At 52.3% G+C, this 21,050-nt stretch overlaps 1 protein-coding gene across 2 annotated transcripts in view; it reads left to right on the top strand.

The window, feature by feature from the left end:
- SLC35F3 (solute carrier family 35 member F3) overlaps positions 1-17,800 on the top strand; it is a gene marked incomplete at both ends in the record, with an annotated part of 186,293 nt that extends 168,493 nt beyond the window's left edge. For both annotated transcript variants that reach the window (XM_080717127.1, XM_080717128.1), the window contains 5 exons: positions 9,458-9,677; positions 13,999-14,124; positions 14,981-15,173; positions 16,231-16,320; positions 17,565-17,800. In XM_080717127.1, the coding sequence (XP_080573253.1) occupies positions 9,458-9,677; positions 13,999-14,124; positions 14,981-15,173; positions 16,231-16,320; positions 17,565-17,800 (865 nt within the window). The remainder of the gene's footprint in view (positions 1-9,457; positions 9,678-13,998; positions 14,125-14,980; positions 15,174-16,230; positions 16,321-17,564) is intronic.
- Positions 17,801-21,050: the final 3,250 nt, after the last annotated feature.

The following is a 21,050-nucleotide window of genomic DNA, read 5'->3' as shown; positions in this document are numbered from 1 at the left end:
CACTGTGCTCTGGCTCAGATCTGCAGTGTCCCCCTCCCAAGGTCCTGTGTGGAAGGCTTGGTCCCGATGTAGCCATGTTCCGAGGTGGGGCTTTGGGGAAGGGATTGGACCACGAGTGCTCTGATCTCATCAATGGGCTAACCCATTGATGGGCTCGTAATTGAATGGGCTACCATAGGTGATGGGGACTTGTAGGAGGTGGGACTGGGCTGGAAGAAGTAGGTCACTTTGAGAGTGTCCCTAGAGGGTATATCATGTCCCCAGCCCCTCCCTCTATTTCTCGCTGTGTATCTGGCCACCTTGAAGGTCATGACTTTGCTTCTTACCATGATGTTCTGCTTCAAGACAGGCCATAGCCAGCCATAGACTGAAACCGTGAGCCAAGATAAACTTTTTTCTCATTAAGTTGACTTTCTGAGGTGTTTTGTTATAGCAGCAGAAAGCTGATTAACACACCCTGATACTCTACAGTGTGACTGTTTTTAAAGATAGGGCCTAGAAAGAAATTGTTAAGCTAAAACGTAGGCTGGTTGCCAGCGTGGTGGCGCACGCTTAGTAATCCCTGTGCTTGGGAGGCTGAGACAGGAGGATCGCATGGGTTCAAAGCCAGCCTCAGCTACTGAATGAGGCTTTCAGCAACTTAGTGAGACCCTATTTCCAAATAAAATATTTTACAAAAAGGTCTGGGAGTATAGCCCGGAGGTAGAAAGCCTCTGGGTTCCCCCCCCCCAGTACCACCAAAAAAAGAAAAGTAGGCTGGCTGTGTAGCTCAGTGGTAGGGTGTTTGCCTGTTTGCCTAGCAATGTGCAAGGCTGTGGTATGGAAAATAAAAAGTAAGGCCATGAGAGTGGGCTCTAACCAATCTAATAAGGGTCCTTATAATAAGAGATTAGGCCACAGATATGCACAGAGGGATGAGCATGTGGACACAGAGCAAAGGCGATGTCGGCAAGCCAAGGGGAGAGGCCTCGGGGGAAGCCAGCCCTGCTCACGCCTGGACCTCCAGCTTCCAGACTTTTGAGAATATAACTTGAAGTTACCAGCAACCAATCTACAGGACCTTCTTAGAGCAGGTAGAGAGACCAGGACGTGAGGGCCCAAGGTCTCCTTTCCTCTTTGTACCCATTGGCAGAGAGGAGCAGGGGCCTGTCATCTCAACCCGAGTCCCTCATGCCCACCACGCTCCACTGAGAGGCAGGGGCTGAGCAAAGCGGTGAAGCCAACTTCTCAAAACACCCCAGCACAACCCCCAGCCAAGAGCTGGCCCTTTAAAATAGTCTCCTTAGGCACACATCGTGAAATAAAGACACGCAGACACAGGAGGCCGCCCTGTGTTTGTCTTGAGCTGGACAAGGGCCCCTGATACGTGGTAAATGACCCGGGCTCCGGGGGTGACCTTCAGCCGGGCCGGGCCTTTCACTGGGAAAGACATCCTGTGTTGTCGGATCCTATGAATCAGAATCAATCCCATCAAGCCGGTGTAAAGACGCCTGTGTACTTTGCCATGGGATTAGGGCGCATTGTGCAGGCGCAGCCAACCACTCTCGCATCTATTATGCATCGTGTCAAATTACTGTCAGAGCTCCAGCCCGGGCCGGTCCAAGGAGCACCGTGGCTGTGAAGTCTCCACCCAGCTTAAGCTCTCTGGCTTTTTCCAAGCATCATGTGGTACAGGATCCTGTGCCCCAGCCCTGTGGAGCGAGCTGCCAGGCTGGACAAAGACCATTCCTGGCTCCTTTGGACGACCTTGAACCCAGGTGCACAGGGCCCTCTATAGCAGAGAGCCAGAGAAGCTACAGCCGCCACAGGCTGTCACCAGTCTCTACCACCAGCTGGGCCCACAGCTGGGTTCCTGCTCAGAATCCCAGCTCAGGATCCAGGCAGTGGGCCCTAGACCTGGGCTCTTCTCTCCTCTGCACTCAGCCGCAGCCACCTCGGAGAGGAGTCCTCTCACCGGCCAGGCCGGAGCCTGCTTCCCCTGGAGCCCAGCTGGACGCCCACCTGGCCATGCCAGGAAGATCCCCACAGGGGGATCCCCAGCACCCAGGGGTGTCTCCCTGACCAGCAGTGAGAGAACAGGAGGATCACTGCGAGAGAGCTGGTTCCCACGAGTGTAGACTGCTCCCGTCTTCCATAAGACTTCTATAAGAGTGTAACCATGTAAGGGACTTCTCTGGGTCCGTGTGGCCGGCGCTGTCCCCAGATGCGGTTTGGCTAAAGGTCGCAGCGTGCCACCTTCACCATCCTTTCTGATGTGCAACCTCAGTGCACACACCAAAAGTGATGGCGAGCTATGGGGCCCAGGTCAGCACGTGCTTACGGAACTCCCTTGCTAAAGACATGTGCAGACAGGCTAGAGAGAGTCCCCAAGGGTTGGGTTCCATCGTGGGGCCACCACAGCAGAGAAAAAGAAGAATTCCTGCCGCCCAGAAACAGCCTTGAAAGTCCACGCCGAGAGGGAGGGGCTCTTATCATTCCATCCAGGACCCACGCACACTTCCCAAGGGACGGCCAGGTCCAGTCGTCCCGCCATACTGAGTCCGAGGCAACACACGTTGGCTCCAAGCCAAAGGTTGAAGGTAGGACCTGTTTGGAACACACCACCTCTGCCCCCAGCACCCTTTGCAGAAAGTGTTCTTTGTACACAAAAGACAGGTGTTTCAGGATGATTACCATCATTCTGTCCACAAAGAACCAAGAATAAAAGACAGTGCGACTCACTGCTGATTGGCCCTGGGTTTAAATCTGCACCATGCTTGGGGAAGGAGCTGAGGATGTAAGACAAAACAGTTCTGCAAGCCAGGAGGTCATTGGGTGGAGCCAGTCACTCCCAAGGCAGACGGTTGTGATAATAGATGCACGGACTCTGAAGTGTGGGCCACCGCTTAAAGACGGCGAGATTTGGGGGCCATTAAAAGGGCAGAGACCTCTCAAGAAAGAAGAATGAAAGTAACCAAGACTCCAGGCCAGGTCGAGCAGTCTTGGAGGCTCTTATCACAGCGATCTGTGCTGGCGCTCACAGCCGAAGAGTCCATCGGTGGTCGAAATCGTGGTGCCCCTGCCTTCTAGCCAGAGAGTGGTCACCCTCAGTGCCCAGGAACGTTCCAGGAGTATGATGACATCACTGGTGGCAGCAGATGCCACATTTGGAGCACTTTCTACACGTCAGGGACCTTCAGACACAATAAATATTTAGAATTTCTGCCAGTCGTCGCTCCACACCGATAGAATCCCAGGCCCCTCAAAGGTGGTGTAGGGAACAAGTTTTCTCATCATGAGCTCAATCTACTCTTTCCTGCGAAGCAAAGAAAAGGAGCTAGCTGACGCCACCCAGTGGGCGCATCCGTGGGGTTCAGCGAGCCTCACTGTCCCCACCAAGTCTGTACTCCTGCTTCTTTAGAAAGACCAAGGGAAGGTGCCCACAGCTCTTCTGTGCCTTTTCCGCTCTGGATAGAAGCGCTGTCAGGTCATGTGTTACAAAAATGTATCCCGGATCGTCTCCTCACAGCGTAGCTCGAGTGGAAGTCACAGCGAGGGGGCCGGCTGGGAGTGGAAGCCCATCGCTGGTGTCTTCCAGGAGCTGTCCAACAAGGCCCAGCGCGCCCTCTGCTCTGCGGAGGAGTGCGCTTTTCAAAGCAGATGGTGCCATCGCGCGCCACCTGTTCTGCTCAGCACTAACAACTATCACTAGAGCCCATCTCTGCTACTGGAGAAAAATCCTACCTTGCAAGAGATGGTAGTATAGTGTCTCTTTGCTGCAGGAAAACCTCTGGTATGTGTCTAGTATTACCAGGTAAAGTGGACTGTCACAGGCAAAGCTCATGAGGCAGCATCAGGCCACATAGCAGGCATTGGGACGTGTATTTTTTTTTACGGGTTTGGGGATGGAACCCAGGGGCATTTGACCTCCAAGCTACACCCCGTGCCCTATTTTTTATTCTTTCTTTTGAAACAGGGTCTCACTGAGTTGCGGAGGGCCTCACTAAGTAGCTGAGACTGTCCGCGAACCGCGATCCTCCAGTCTCAGCCTCCCAAATGCTAGGATTACAAGCGTGCGCCACCACGCCCGGCTTGGAATGTGTATTTTACTACCATAGAGAATTTAAAAGAAGCCGGGCGTGGTGGCGCACGCTTGTAATCCCAGCATTTGGGAGGCTGAGAAAGGAGGATTGTGGTTTGAAGACAACCTCAGCTACTTGGTGAGGCTCTTTGCAACTCAGGGAGACCCTGTTTCAAAATAAAAAATAAAAAATAGGGCTGGGGGTGTAGCTCGGAGGTAGAACGCCCCTGGATTCCATCCCCAGTACTGCAATTTAAAAAGGGGGGGGGGGCGGGCGTGGTGGCGCACACTTGTAATCCCTGCGCTTGGGAGGCTGAGACGAGAGGATCGCACAGGTTTGAAGCCAGCCTTGGCTACTTAGACCCTGTTTCCAAATAAAATATAAAATAGGTCTGGGAGGATAGTCCGGAGGTAGAAAGCCTCTGGGTTCCACCCCTAGTACCACCAAAAATAAATAAATAAATAAATATTTAAAAAAAGGAAATAGAGCACATGAACTTTTGAATACAGACGAACTTTTGAATACAGACTTGGTTGCATAAAGGAGTTGCTTGAGAAAGAAATTAAATATAGAGCAGCTGCATTTTAATGCAATTCTGCAGTAACAAAATAAAAAATATGACTAATGATTCATTTACGCATAAAATTTCAAATGATGTGACACCACCAAGATTTTAAAAGTTAAACAGGAATCACGATACCCGTTCTTGCAGGCCAAGTAAGCCCCAAATGCCAGGCGGTAGTGTTAACATTTAGCTGGCAAACAAACAGGGAGCTCCTGTGGGGAAACGGGAAAAGATGTGTAAACTCTGAACCACGCAGTGTCGTCAGGAGCGCATTCCTTGTGTAAGCTGCCCGGTGAGGGGCCTGGGGTTGTGTAGAGAATGGTGCAAATCTCCATCTCTTTATTCTGAAGTAATTTCAACTGTCTGGCTACAGCATCCTTAGCTACAAATAGTAGACTCGATTCAACGCCAGTGGCAGTAGTGAGAGGGGACGAGGCTTGGGCTGGGATAGTGACATGGGTGCTATATTTAGGAGAAATCACCGCGGGCCTTGGCGATGGGTGAAGAGAAGAGAAAAAGGAGATGCCAAGTGCCTGGGTAGAAACAAGAATCATGGTACCGCCAAGGGGCTGAGGCGAAGACGCGAGGTTGGTGGTCATTTGGGAAATCTGGATGAGACATGCGGGTGCCAGAGACGAAGATGGTATCAGGTAAAAGAGGAGTCACTGCAGAAGAGGAGCCGGGGCCTTGGAAAGCATGGCGCGGCGACACTGCCCAGTGACTGTGCACAGGGGCGAGAGGGGAGTTGGCGTTCCCCTGGGGGAGTCTTGTGGAGGAGCCCGGAACGTGTGGAAAGGCAGAGGGCGGCCGGGAAGGTGCTGAGCTGAGAGCCAATGGGACCTTCAGTGTCAGAGGCTTCCTGGGGTAAGAGCAACACCAGCAAGTGCCCGCCGGGATCGGGATCAGCTGGGTCAGGAGCTGCGAGCTGTCCTGTCTGAGGGTCTGGGAGAGCGGAGGAGCCGGCTCTGGGTTCGAGCAGCTGTGGAGGCACAGAGGAGAGGGTGCGGAGAGCTGGGTGCCGGTGGATACTCTGAAAAGTTTGGTGTGGAAGAAGAGCTGAAAGGGTGGGGTGATGTTGCTTTGGGTTTGGGTTTGGGTTTTTAGTGTTTTGAGTTGTTTTGTGTGTGTATTTTGTTATTTGTTTGTTTGTTTTCTGTGTGGTACTGGGGATTGAACCCAGGAGTATTCTACCTCTGAGCTATGTCCCCAACCCTTTCTTAAATTTATTTTTGTGGTACTGAGGATTGAGCCCAGTGTCATACAACTTCCAAGCTATACCCCCAGCTCTATTTATGTATGTATGTATGTATGTATGTATATATGTATGTATGTGTGTATGTATATGTTACACGAGATTAAACCCAAGTGTTGAACCCAGGAGTATTCTACCTCAGAGCTATGTCCCCAGCCCTTTTTTAAAATTTATTTTTGTGGTACTGGGGATTGAGCCCAGAGGCATACTACATCTGAGCTATACCATCAGCTCTATTTTTTTGTCTTTATTTTGAAACAGGGTCTAATTGTGGAGGGCCTCACTAAGTATTTGAGGCTGGCCATGAACCTGTGATCATCCTATCTCAGCCTCCCAAGTACTGAGACTATAAGTGTGTGTTACTATGCCCAGTTTATTTATTTATTTATTTAAACAGGGAGTCCCTAAGTTACTGAGGCTAGCCTTGAACCCGAGATCCTTCTGTCTTGCCTCTTAAGTACTGGGGTTACAGGCATGCGCCGGCATGCTTGGCTGAGGGGCTTGCTTTTGGGGTGGTGTTCAAGGGTAGAGTGGTGTAGACACACTGAGATGGTGATACTGAGGGTCCAGAAGAGAGAGGGGACGGTGGGCTTTCACTGAGGAACAGCACAGGCTACAGATGTAGCTCCCAGCAACACCTGTTTGAACATGAGCAAGTCACTTGATCTGCCGGGGGTGCAGCCTTCCTGGTCGCAAATGATGGGTGATCTGTCTGTGTCTGTCTCTCTCTCTCTCTCTTTCTCTCTCTCCCTCTGGTTTTCAAACATACTCCTCAAAACTGTCTCCGAGTGACGGGCGTGGTGGCGCACGCTTGTAATCCCCACGCTTGGGAGGCAGAGACAGGAGGATCGCGTAGGTTCGAAGCCAGCGGCGCGCGCTGGCTTAGGAGACCCTGTTTCCAAATAAAAATGTTAAAATAGGTCTGGGAGTGTAGCCCGGAGGTAGAAGGGCTTCCAGGAACCCCAGCACCACCAAAAAAAAAAAAAAAACTGTCTCCGAGCGCCTACATTTCAGCCTCCACCACAGTGGCCTGCTATCTCGCATGTGTTTTTTAATAAATTTGTATTTTTAGCCATTTAATGCATGTGTTCACTTTGCAGAGCAGTAGTACAAGAATTACCATAGACAACTGTGACTCCTGGTCCACACTTGTTTACTCTCAGCAACCCTCAGGCTGGCGGGACTTTGCCCTATTTAGGCCAATAGATGCAATAGGCTAAATTAAATTCTTACCTGCAGGGCTTTTGAATTCAGGCATCTGCTGGCTTCTGCCCCACCTCACCTGCTGCTTCTTCCTCTGACTGCATCCCATTTTGAGGCTGAGAGCGCTTCCACTATCAGGAGCATGCACCTGCCGCTCAGTGGCGGCCTCCTCTTGCGAACGGTCCCTCATCTCTCCTGCCAGCAATATTTGCCCTTTTGGTCTCATTTGTCTTGATTTCCATCTAATGGTTGCTATTTTTTTTCCTAAACATTCCAACATCCCACGAACCCACCAATGTTTTTCTTGATCTTGCTTGTTGCTTCACAGGCTTACCCGGAAACTCCCCTCGCAGAAGCAAGCCTCTGCCCCCTGGCTGGCTGCAGAGCATCCTGCTGGGACTCTGGTCCTCCTCACCTGTCCGCAGCCCGGCTTCCTGCTACCACATCTCCCTCCTCCTTGGTTCCACCATCTTTTTAAGGCCCAGTTGCGTGGGAGGCCATGTTGTCTAGTACTACACCACGGGACCTATCTTCATTCTGCCCTCACTTTGAATCAAGAGTGCGCTGGCTGCAGAATCTGGCTGGGAAAAGAAGTTTCCCAGAATATTAAGGTGTTGGGTGATACCTGTGTGTGGCTTCCATCTCTGCTGCCGAGATGTCCGGTGCTGCATCACTTTCGGGAGCATTTATCTCTGTCCCTTTACTTCCCGAGTAGGAGCCGCAGTATGGCTCTTTTTTCCTTGTGTCGCTCAGTACTTGATGGGTCCTTACATTATGAAGATTTATGTCCTTGAGTTCCAAAACACTTTCTTGAATTATTTTGTTATTCCCTTCATTTCAGTTTTTGCTTGTTTCCTATTTCTGGAGCTCCTTTTAGTTCAGTATTGAACTTTCTGGCTTGATCTTCTAATGGTCTCTCTCACACCCATTTATGGTTGATTTTTTTTACTTTATACTCCAATTCTTTGGTTAACATTTGTATCCTGTTTTAATTGCCAGTCTTGTTTTCTTTTTATAGCTCCTTGTTCTTGTTTCATAGATACAGATTCTTCTCTTATCTCTACCCCAACCTATCAATCCTGCCTACCCCTCAAGATCCAACCCAAGCTTTCTGTCTTTTATGAAGCCTTACCCCATTAGCCCGACTCATAGTTTCCATTTCCAGGCCCCGCACTGCTCACCTTTCCTAGCAACTCGGGCTGTCAATGCCAAGCTTTGTGTGGGTGCCCCTCCCTTCCCGACCACCATTTCTCCAATCATCAGGCTTTGCAGGGTCAGGTGTAGATCTCCGAGAGGAAGTAAGCTGTCCAGTTGCGTTTGCCACAATGTGAACTGTTCTTTATGGAGCAAGTCGGGCAGAGCTTGGAAGAGTACTTGCCCGGGGCTCCCCTCGGCCAATCTTTATGTGCCATAGCCACAGCCCAGTTGTGCCAGGGCAGTGAGATAGGTTACCCAGAGACCCAAGAAAACACCCAAAGATGGCGCAGGAGGCATAGTCTTTATTGAGAAATGTTTCCTGGGACAGTCTGGTGGCACCAAGCTGGATTGATTGCATCTCCACCCCTCACTGTGCTTTCCCAAGCAGCACCTCCTTTTGTCCAATGGCAGCCCACTGCGAGCGTGACGCATGCCCTTCCCATAGTGCCTCAGTTCCGCCTAGGCACCTCTGAGAGAGGGTTGTACGTGTCAGGCTGTGGCAGCCATGACAGCATCAGTATCCACTTGCTTACTCTGCACACATACAGGAAAGTCACAATAACAGGTGTCTGGGCTGTCCAGCCTGGGCCTGGCTTCACTTTTCCCTTAACTTGGCTGGGTTTGTGGAAACAAAATGGGGCCTCCAGGGAAACAAGCATTCTCTGGACATATAAAAAGCAACCTTCTGTGGTGGCATAGCTTCCCCTGGTCCCGGTGCAAAGTCCATCAGGGAAAGACCATGGCCGTCAAGATAACAGGCATCTGGACTTCCCAGCCCAGGCTTGGTTTCCCTTCCCTTGGCTAAGTTTGGGGGAACCGAAAGAGGGCACTGAGACCCATGATGCTCTACTGTCCCCTTTTTCTTTAAGCATGGTCTGCTAAGGGATGGAGCCTCCAGGTGAGATAATCCTCACATTCCTTCTGTGCAGAGCCATCACTTCCTAAATTCCCCTGCACAGAAGGGATAGTCTATGATGTCAGATCACCGCACAACATTTTCTTCAACAGACTAAAGCAGCAGGTTCAAGAGCTTTAATAGAAAGATGCTTATTTTAAACTGATAATAAATTATAATACCCTGCCCTTTCCCATATTTTCCTTTAAAAATGGAGATAGGAAAAGAAATTATCTGTCTCATCCCACGAATATAATAACACTGCCTCTCTTTCCTTGTTTTAGGGAATGCTGTCGATTTTTTGGAGACAATGGCTTGACCTTGAAGGTGTTTTTTACCAAGGCAGCCCCTTTTGGTGTTCTTTGGACACTCACAAACTACCTGTACTTACATGCAATAAAGAAAATAAACACTACGGACGTCTCCGTGTTGTTCTGCTGCAACAAAGCTTTTGTGTTCTTGCTTTCATGGATCGTACTCAGGGACAGGTTCATGGGAGTGAGGGTAAGTTCCTTCTTCTCTGTCTTCCTCCCTCACTCGGTCACGCCAGCCGAAACCTGCCCATTGGCTTGCTTAGCTCCATGTGCTGGACCGTGCGCCTACGCCGCTGACCGCTGCCCTGCTGATTTGCAGCCGAAAAGGCGCCCGGCAGAGAGCTCCATTCGCAGTGTGCCTTGCAAACCTTCTTGCTTGCAAACCATTACTAGACAAGCATTCATCACAGCGCCTTTCATTTCAAGCTTTTCAACCAGCATTCCCTGAAGTGTGTGCCGGTCGGGGACCCCGGCCGGGGATGGCGATGTGCTCCCCCTCCGCGTCTCTTTCCCCTCTCTCGGGGTGGCTCTCCGGGCTGTGACAGGCGGTGTGAATGTGCCCTGCAGCCCGGAGCTTCCTGCCAACACGTCGCTCTGGCCAGGGTGCATCTGAAGCCCAGGGACCCTTGGGCATCCAGCAGTGTGTGCATTCTTGGCCCCTTGCCTCGACTGCGAGTTCACAGTGCAAGTGAGCCAGACGTATCTGTGCTGCGGGCGGGCTGTCTGGAAGGAATTTCCCTTCCTTGGTTCTGCAGATGAAGGGAAATTGCCACAAGCAAGACTTGGTAAATTCCACTCAGAGCCAGTCAGGTTTTATTACGGTTGTATGACCTCATGACAGACGTACTATTGAATACCAGCTGAAATATGGAGGGACCCGCCCGAGCCAAGTGGTCTTCACCAGGGACATCTCAGTGGCTTCAGGCTGCTCCCTCTGATGGCCGAGAGCTGTTACTGCTCTGGCCACCTTGCCAGGAACCTGACAGAAGAGCTGTGGCCACACTGTGGCTCTCTAGATGAGGTGCAGCGCTCCCGCCCTCTGACCTTGAGGTAAAGAGCCTGTTTCCTGGAGTCAGCCGTGGTCCCAGTAGCTCCAGGCCCTCCTCTTCCATCCTTGCCTTACTGCCCTGGGAGCAGTGGCATCACCCTAATGGGGGGGTCACGCCCACCCAAGTTACTCAAACAGCGCCGGGGATGTGAGTCACCTGCTAGGCTATATTTTTAGCTGGCAGTAGGGGGAGAATTTGTTTGGAGGCTTGGTGTTAATTTTGGAATAAAAACTCACTCCCTGGGCTACCACCCAGAAATGCCTTCAGCAAACAAATGATCTAATAAGTCTCTGCAAGAAGGGCAGGTGCTTCTGGCATAAAGGCCCCCAAGACCCTCTGGACTCAGGTGTGCTTCGTGACTTTTCATGAGGCCGAGAACCAAGGCAGTCCATGGAGCTTGTCATTGAGGTTCACAGGCCCAAGCAAATGTCCAGTGAGACCCTGATGCTGGAGAGAGACGCTTCAAGGTTAACTCTGCATCTTTTTTTTTTTTTTTTTTTGGTGGTACTGGGGTTCCCGGAAGCCCTTCTACCATACACTCCCACGGGCTACACTCCCAGACCTATTTTTTAACATTTTTATATGGAAACAGAGTCTCTTAAACCAGCAAGGCTGGCTCCGAACCAGTGCGATCCTCCTGTCTCCGCCTCCCAAGCGTGGGGATTACAAGCGTGCGCCACCACGCCCGGCGTTTAACTCTGCATCTTGCAAAGTAGATTGCAATCTTTCCGAGGTTAACAGGAGGAAGTGGGGGGGGGGGACCCGAGAGTTTGCAGGGCAGTATGGTGTTTGCGGCTCTCTGCTTTGTTAGCCATGAGTAAGGGTTCCCCAGCATGTCTGAAATAGCGTACAGTCTGGCCTTGTGGCCGCTTATCCACCCAGGTACCGACCACTGCATGCTCTGCAGCCACGCGCTGAAGGCCTTCAGCTTTGGGCTGGGATTGAGAAGTAGGTTCGGGCGATTTCCCGCCTTTCATATAAAGAGCTTGGAGAATTTGCAAGGGCAATGGGACCAGATTTCCCCTTGCTAAACACTTGGGTGGATGTAATCCTAACTTACTGGTGTGTGGATAACTCAGACTTCAAGGTCAGATAGCACCTTTTTCTGGGTAACTTCCAAAGCTAACGTGGCTCCCCACCCCCGGGGGCTGAGCACCAAGCCCGAGTCAGCCGCCATATAGGCGCAAGGAGCGGGGCCGCGGCTCAGCCTCACCTCTGCAGGACACGTTGTATGGGAGAGCTGCCTGGTCGGGGCAGTGCGCAGATTGTCAGGGCTGTAGCTGCAGGAAGACGCTGACAGGCCTGTCATGTGGACAGCTCCATGAAGTGCAAACGTGCCGTGTAACCCTGGGGCGACCCCACTCCTCCCGGCATGGAGGGCTGCCGAGCGAGGCATCCTGTGAGCGGCCAAGCTAGCCTTGAGGGCCGCTCAGCGCTCTCCGGGGGTCGCTTTCCATGTGTGGCCGAGGACAGAGGTCATGTGGCCCTGTCCCCCGCAGGTCACTGTCCTGGCCACCTGTCAGAGTGAGCCCACAGGCCCTGTGCTGTCCTGAAGCAGGTGGCCCCGCCCTTACTTCCCACCCCAGCCCCCGCCCAGCTCTGCTGCTGAGCCCCATTCAAGGAAGCTCTTAGTGGTTTATCAATCAGTACAGAGAAATCTCCTCCCAAGTCATCAGAGAAAATAACCTAGCCGGCTGTTCATTCCTTGAACGTCTGCCTGAGGTTGGGACGATTTGAACATGAATCTAAATGCCCCAGATCATCTGTAATCTGGCCACTTTCTCTCTTCCATCCCATCCTTCTTTCTTGAGTTCTTCTTGTGATACCCAGCTGGGTCAACCGGCTCCCTGCCACCCGCCCCTCTGCACTGTGCGTGCCTCTGGGTAGAAGCGCCCTGGGCCGTCTGCTTTTGACTTGCTCTCCAGGGGTGAGCTCACTGTTGGGCCTGTTTAGCGTGAGCTCTGCTTCTTTTTCTGATAGGACGGCTGACTCTGTCCACGTAGCACTGGAATATGAAACCCGAGAATGAAGCAGCCAGAAAGCGCAGGCAGGCGAGGGCAGGCCCCCAGCACCTGCAGGCACCTCTGCCCGAGGCCTGCGCTTCATGGCACTGTAGGGTCATCTGGAGATGCCGCAGCAGGAAGCTTGCCGAAGCACCCGAGGTGTGCGTGACTCAGATGTTCCGTGAGCTTCAACCGTGCCACCTTTCATGACCCCAAAACCTGCATCTTTAAACTGCTAAAGAAGCCTCAATTCAAATCTAAGAGCACAGGGGCGAAAGCTGACCGGACAGTTATCCTTCCTGTTGAAAGGTGTAGCACCGGCTCTGCTGCGTCAGACCTGAAGTCTCCCGCACCGCGCTCCTTAGGCTAGCTGAGTGACTGGGTAGTGGACTCCACCTCCCAAGCCTAGGCTTCCGCGTCTATAAGAATGACACTGATTGGCCGGGCGTGGTGGTGCGCACTGTAATCCCAGCATTCAGGAGGCTGAGACTGGAGGATGGCGATTCGAGAACAGTCTCAGCTACTTAGTGAAGCCCTTTGCAACTCAGTGAGACCCTGCTTCAAAATAAAGAATAAAAAGGAGGGCTGGAGGTGTAGCTTGGAGGTAGAATGCCCCTGGGTTCCATCCCCAGTACCTCAAAAAAATGAGACCAGTGATAATGTCTACCTACTTAAGGATAAATTAAGAAAATGTATAGAAACCCCTAACGAGGTAAAACTTAGCTATGAGGCGGTGTTTTAGACAGCTGTGGCTAGTCTTGGACAATCTGTAAGTGGGACGGGCCTCTTGGTTGAACCTGCCGCACACGTTTGTCTACGGACAGCAGCCCTGCTCACCCCCACGGCTCGGCACTCCTCAGCTGGGTCCTTGCGATGTCTGCTCAGCGCTCGTCTCCTGCTTACTGGCACAGCTGAGTTCCGAACAACAGTCATATGTCCCTCTTCAGGAAGCGTCCGCCCAGCCCTAGAGGCTGGTGTTTGGGCAAGGACAGCAGGGAGGGGCCTAGGGTGGGGGCGGCAGGCAGCTCAGGGAAGGAGCTGTACCTCCAGGGAGGATGCTGCGCCAATCCCTGGCTGGCAAGTGGCGCTCTCTCAGGCTCGACTGCCGGCATACCCCTTGCCTCCTGTCTAGATATAAAAACAGGAGCAGAGTCACACGAGTTACTTTCAGTAAGTTGGGAAAGAACATAAGACCCTTTCCAGGACAGACCAAAGATTGTCATGACAAATACCTGCCACCGGAAGTCACTCATCATCAAGGTGACCACCGTGGGCCATCGCTCCTGACCCGTCCCGGGTCCTTGGGTCATGCCAGACTTCGCCAGGAGTCCCCTGTAGGCAGCGGTGGGGTGGCCCCGCCTGCCCTCCCCTCCCAGGGAGGTCTGAAGGGGCCCCTGGTGGAAGCCCGCGGCACATCCCGCCCGGCCGCCCTGACCACTGCTCTCTTCTGTCCCTGCAGATCGTGGCTGCCATCCTCGCCATCGCAGGCATCGTGATGATGACCTACGCCGACGGCTTCCACAGCCACTCGGTCATCGGCATCGCCCTGGTCGTGGGCTCAGCGTCCATGTCAGCCCTCTACAAGGTAGGAGCGGGGCACGCCTCCAGGCTGGTTGCATCCTCGGCAGGCGCTGGCCCTGAGCTCTGGGGAGCCAGGCGGCGCAGGGGCTTTAGGAAGCTTTGGGGCTGCCCAGGATGGGCAGTGCAGGCATCCGCACCTTTCCGTCCGCCCCCACACATTTGCAGGATTGGGGGTAAAATGAACGGTGCTGGCTGGTCTGCAATCTGTGGCTTCTTTGTTTTGTGGGGAACTGGAGCTGGAGCCAGGGCCCTCTGAGCCGTGTTTGCTCAGACAAGAGCACACCTGGCTGGAGCTGGAGACTTGGATATCTGGCACAGTAGCTCTGTCCAATGACTCCTCGACCCCATGGTTGTTGTGGCTGCCAGCAATCAGCACCCACGTCTATTTCAAACATCTCCCTGGGCTGAATAAACAAAACATTACTGCTGTGCTAGGAGGATTAGAAATGTTCTGGACACAATGGATGTTGGAAACAGAAAACTCTTCCAATGGCAAGTCTAGAGGCACCGGCTTCATTCCACACCAGGGTCCCCAGCACATCCGCCCCGGCTCTGCCAAGCCTCCTCCTACCTCTCTCCTCCTCCTTCGATATCTAATAGAGAATGAAAATCTTCCCTTCTCCAGCTGGCCAGGACTAGCTTGTCAAGTAGCTGCCAGTGAGGAGCAGAGAACGTAGCCAGCCTCTCCGTCCCTTGCCTGGCACCAAGGTGTGAGCCTGTGGCTGCGGATGCACAGGCCAGGGCCCAGGGCTGACGTCCAGGCGAGGCACAGTGTCCCGGGAGCGCAGGGCCCCCCAGAGCCCGCTGCTCTGCGCACCAAGCGGGGGCCCAGGGGGCCTCACGCCCACTCTCTCCCGCAGGTTCTGTTCAAGCTGTTGCTGGGCAGTGCCAAGTTCGGAGAGGCCGCCTTATTCCTGTCCATTCTGGGCGTGTTCAACATCCTCTTCATCACCTGTATCCCCGTCATCCTCTACTTCACCAAAGTGGAATACTGGAGCTCCTTCAACGACATTCCATGGGGAAACCTTTGTGGATTTTCAGTTCTCTTATTGAGTAAGTAGTCACCACCCTGTCCTGAGCCCTCAAAAAAATCGTGATGGGCAGAGGGGGGCTCTTTGGAAACCAGTCCTGAAAGGGAAACCGTGCTCCTTGCTAGGTCCAAGTTTTTGCTGCTTTTTAAGATCTCTGCGTTTCCTAAAGTAAGTCATTTCAAAAGCATGGACACTGTGGTAGTAACAATGGTCTTTGATGCTCTAAATAGTGTGATGGCATATGTCTACAATCCCAGTACTTGGGAGGCTGAGTCAGGAGGGCTGCAGGTTCAAGGCCAGCCTCAGCCATGTTGCAAGACTCAGCAACCTAGTGATGCCCTTCTTCAAAATCAAAACTAATAAAAGCCGGGCGTGGTGGGCACGCTTGTAATCCCCGTGCTTGGGAGGCTGAGACAGGAGGACCGCGCAGGTTCAAAGTCAGCCTCAGCTGGTTTAAGAGACCCTCTTTCCAAATAAAATATAAAAAAATTGGTCTGGGAGTGTAGCCTGGAGGTAGAAGGCCCTGGGTTCCATCCCCAGTACCACACACACACACAAAAAGAGCTGGAGGCATAGCTCAGAGGTAGACTGTCTCTGGGTTCAATGCTCAGTAACACACACGCACGCCTGCACGCACGCACGCACGCACGCACGCACACTAGCAAGCAGTCAGCTGGGGTCAGGCACGTTACTGTGAATAACAGCTGGGCCATGGAGCTCTTGGAACATGGCCTACATGTCAGTGCTCAGCAAATATAGTCGATTAACCTTGTGATTGGTGTCATCATTGGCATCGTGACCCTCACTGCTAGGCAGAAAATGCCCAGTTCCTCCAAACACCCGTGCCCCGAAGCTCCTGCCGTGCAGCCACCCAGAGCATGCCAGTGATGCAGAGCTGGTCGGTGGCCGCTGCCAGCGCCTCCTCACCGGCACCTAAGCGCGCCTTCCCGGGAAGACGGGGCCAGAACTCGGAATGCCTGTGGGGCAAGGTCAAGGAAGGGGCCGTGGCAACCCCCGCTGCAGCCTTGCCGGTGCTGGCGGCCGTGAGTAACTCCTGTGCTCCCCCCTCTCCGTTCCAGCATTCAATATTATACTCAACTTCGGCATTGCTGTCACGTACCCCACGCTGATGTCCCTCGGAATTGTCCTCAGCGTACCGGTCAATGCAGGTAACCTCCCTGCCTGGCTCTCCATCTCCGCTGGTTGCAAACACATGCACACAGACACGCGCACATGCACACAGGCTCAGATCGACTTACACACCACACATGTTCACACGCATGCTCACACACTCACGTGCATGCTTCCTGTGCATGGCCTGCAATGCATGCTTAACAAGGAAAACAAAAGGCCTTCAGGTAAATATTGGTTGTGGTATATTTGCAGTATTTTCTCCCTAATGGATGGTTTTCGAGTACCACCCAAGCCATGGATGTCTAAAGCTGCCCTACCTGGTGTTGGGAGCAGAGATGAATATCATCAGGCCGTCAACACATAGATAGTTATACAGCAGGGAGACACTCACTGCTGTCAGTGACTTCCTGGAGGAGGATGCTCAGGGTGTGATGTGAAACCACGTTGACCAACCGAAGAGGCGAGGACATTAGGCCCGGCCAGGGAGGACCTCCGGGGTCCTGGGCGCTGACACAGCCCCTCCTCATTTTGTTCCTTCACCCAACAAGAGTCCCCAGTAGCCACAAGCCTCTGGGCCTTTAAGAGCCCCTCATAGAAGGCAAGGACACCAGCCAGGCGCAGTGGTGAATCTTATAATCCCAGTACTGAAGAGGCTGAGATAGGAGGCCCACAGGTTCAAGACCAGCCTCAGCAACTTAGCAAGACCCTGTTTCCAAATGCAGCTCAGAGGTAGAATGTCCCTGGGTTCAATCAGGGAGAGTAGGAGGAGAGGGAAGAGGAAGAGGAGGAGACAGAACACCAGCAGCATTAGACCCTTGTGCTAACTGAAGCCCGCCAAAGAACAGGAATTTGTATTTATTAACTTAGAAGAATCGGTTCAAGTTTGGTCTTCAAACCGTTGTTGACCATTTGAAGATCATTGTGGTCTTTAACACACACACACACACACACACACACACACACACACACGCATTGTGAATTCAACTTTGCTTTATTTCCAATTAAACTTTGGTATGTTGCCATGCACATATATTTTTTTCTCATACACAAATCAGTATTAAAACACTCAGATGCCAAATCCATTTTGAGAAGGTGAAATTAGTCCCACTCCATACAGATTTTTATTTGGAGGCCACCCCAGGTCCCCTGAGACAAAATCCCGCCGAGGAGGACTCTGTGGTCCAGGAGGATGGCCAGCCTTCCCGAGGAGAAGGACGCTCAGCTTCGTGCCCAGCGTGGGCCGCCCTGCCCCGAGTAACCGGTGCTCTGTCTCTCGCAGTGGTTGATCACTACACGAGTCAGATAGTCTTCAATGGGGTCCGAGTCATCGCCATCATCATCATTGGCCTGGGCTTCCTCCTGCTGCTCCTGCCGGAGGAGTGGGACGTCTGGTTGATCAAGCTGCTTACCCGCCTCAAAGTGAGGAAGAAGGAGGAGACAGCGGAGGGCGGCGCGGACCTGGGCTCGGGGCCCCAGAACCGGAGCAGAAGAGCTCGGCCTTCCTTTGCCCGCTAGGGCCTCTCCTCTGGGACTCTGGGGACAGCCCTGCGGTCATGGCTTGGAGGTCTGTTCCTGCGGGAGGAGCCTCGGTTGGGCAAGGTGTACATACCTGTACAGTTTTGGTAATCTGCAGTAAGTCCTGCGGTATTTATTGGCATGTCCAATTTGCTTGCATTTTTCCACATCAGACCTTCCACTTAAGGTACCGATTCGATGGGGAGGAGGAGGGAACCTCTCAGCGCTTTCTCAGTGAATGTACAGCGGGTGGGACGAAGCCTCGTGCGGATTGTTTCAGATGCCCTGGGTGAGCTTGACCAGCCGGGGCAAATGTTTCAGATCTTCGCGACCGAAAATGACATTGTACACTGTGATTCTTTTTCAGCTATAGTAGGTCATATTTTGTTTTATACCAGAGCTGTACTCTTTAATTTTAAGGAATTTCAATGAACCAAAAGACAACTCACTTAGGTTGAATGGTTGGGTTGATGGATGGGTGGGTGGGTGAATGGGTGGATGGATGGATGGATGGATGGACAGACGGACAGGCGGACAAACTGGTGGATGGATGGATGGGTGGGATGGGGGGGATTGAAGCAGAAAAGAACAATAGATGTGAGACCTGTCAGAGGCCAGGCCCACCCAGGTCACAGGGAGAGGAAAGCCCGCTCCGCTGGCCTGCTCGCTCCGTCTGTCAGGTTACGCAGGGGAATTTACAGTGCCTTCTACAGAATTTTTGTCTTTATCTATGTGAATCAAGGTGACATTATAAGTCACTGGCGCCGTCTTATCATTTAGATGTAGAAATCTTTGGAAACAAATGAAACTATCTGTGTCTGTGTGTGTACACAAATGACAAAGCTGGTGACCCATGTCTCCGGAGCGTGGCTGGAGGTAGACGGTGAGGGAGGGGAGTTGCTGGTGGCTTTTACTTCTAGACCAAGACGAAAACATTATTTACTGAACCTGTCAAACTTTTTATGAAACTTTTAAGCACCAGGCTGTTTACTTACACAATTTAGGTCTGCCAGAAAATTCTATCTGTGATAGATCTGTAAAGAGGGACTGGGGGTTAGAGTTTACTATTTTTGAAGTTTACATTGTTACCTGCGAAACGGAAACATTCTTTTGAAATATTGTGTAATCCAATGGTGCCATCTGTGGCCATGGAGTCTTTTGTTTCCTGGGGAAAGGGGCATTCATGACCTGAACTTTTTAGCAAATTATTATTCTGTTTCCATTACCTGTTTGGCCAAACGGATTAATAAAATATTTGAAAAAGAAGTGTCGCGTGAGGTCTGGGCGGGCACGTTGTCACGCAGAGCCACCCTAGAAGCTGCAGGTCTGCGGCGGCTCACCGGCGGCGGGGCCGCCCCCGGGTGTCTGTCCTCTGCCCAGCTCTGCACCCTGAGCCCTCTCTTTCCCTTGTCGATGGTTCCTTGTATCACTGACCCTGTTCTCTCCTAGCTGCCCTGAAGCCGCACGCACCCTGACCCCTAGGTCCCTGCAGTCGTCGGGCTGGGTTCCCAGGCTGTCTGCTTCCGAGCCCTGAGCTAATTTAGGCAGAGTGCTGAGCCCCCTTGGGTGGGGCTGCTCTGCTCAGGGATGGTCGGGAGCTGTGAGGCCCAGAGAATCTCAATGAGAACTGTACGGAGCCAGGGACCCAAAGACGGTGCCAGGAGAGACGCAGGGCGCCTGGGCTGCCTCAGCTCAGCCGCGCTCCAGGGACCACGTGCTGCCCGGGATCCAAACCTGGGGGGCCTGGCTGTCAGGGAGCCCCTGCCCAGTGTGTCCAGGGGAGTGTGGGGAGGGGGCCAGGGCAGCAGGGTCCTGGGCCAGTCACCTCCATCATCAGCCCCTTCCTTTAACCCAGCCAGACCACTATTTTCTTCATAAACCCAAACATAGAAAAGCTGGGAAGCCCTGCCCTCGGGTTCGTTTATCTTCTCCTCCCAGGTGGCCTAAGAGACTGTGATGATTCAAAACAACTGCACGCCAGGATTCCACGAGATATCAGCAGAGCCATGCTCACAGAAACATGTATCACCAGAGGCAAAGGATCCAGACCTACAATGCGATGGAATGCTCCTCTGCCTTAAAAACGGGGGCATTCTGCGCTGGGTGCAACGGTGCGTGCTGCAATCCCAGAGGCTGAGGCAGGAGGGCTGCAAGGTCTCCTGGGCAGGTTAGACCCTGTCTCAAAATAAAAGGCTGTCGAGCTGGGTGTGGTGGCGCACTCCTGTAAGCCCAGTACTTGAGAAGCTAAGACAGGAGGATTGCAGGTTTGTGGCCAGCCTCAGAGACTTAGTGAGGCCCTCTGCAACTCAGTGAAACTGCGTTTCAAAATAAAAGAATAGAGCTGGGCATGGTGGTGCATGCTTATAACCCCAGTTCTTAGGAGGCTGAGACAGGAGGATCGCAGCTACTTAGTGAGGCCCTCTGCAACTCAGTGAGTCTCTGTTTCAAAAAGTAAAGAAGAAAATATAGGACTAGGGGTGAAGCTCTGAGTTGGAATGTCCCTGGGCTCAATCTCCAGTACTGCAAAAGAAAGAAAGAAAGAAAAAGAAAGGAAGGAAGGAAGGAAGGGAGGAAGGAAGGAAGGAAGGAAGGAAGGAAGGAAGGAAGGAAGGAAGGAAGAAAATTGGTCTGGGGATGTAGCTTGGAGGTAAAATACCCCTGGGTTCTCAGTGGTACCGCAGCCCAGATGTTTTAGGCTTTAAGTCATTTTGCCATGTGAAATAAACAAGACACAAAGAATAAGTATTGTATGATTCTGCTTATGTGAGATACCAAGCAGTCAAATTCATAGAGACAGGTCTCTGGTCGTTGCCAGGGTCTTGGGGAAGGAGGGAGAGAGGTTAATGTTTGTTTGTTACCACCCAGGGGCATTCTACCTCCAAGCTACACCCCCAATCCGATTTCATTTTTATTTGGAAACAGGGTCTGACTAGGTGGACGAGAGTCTCACTACTTGCTTGAGGCTGTCCTCAAAGCTGCAATTTACAGTTACAGCTTGTGCTGGCTAAGAGGGGCTAGTTTTTAAGGGTTTTCGTTTTGGAAACTTCTGGAGACCCAAGATGATGATGCTCGCACAGTGATATGAATGTACTTAACGCTCAGAACTGCATGCTTAATGTGGGTCAGGATATGCATACTTTACCAGATAAAACACGGTAAAGGATATGTTTATGAAATCAAAAGCTTAAAACTCGCCGGGTGGCGCAGGCTTGTAATCCCCGCACTTGTAAGGCTGAGACAGGAGAATCAC

Source organism: Muscardinus avellanarius, assembly GCF_963383645.1.
Source record: "Muscardinus avellanarius genome assembly, chromosome: 20".
Lineage (NCBI taxonomy): Eukaryota > Metazoa > Chordata > Mammalia > Rodentia > Gliridae > Muscardinus > Muscardinus avellanarius.
The sequence above is the reverse complement of the archived record's forward strand: the minus strand, read 5'-3'. Positions and strand labels throughout refer to the sequence as shown.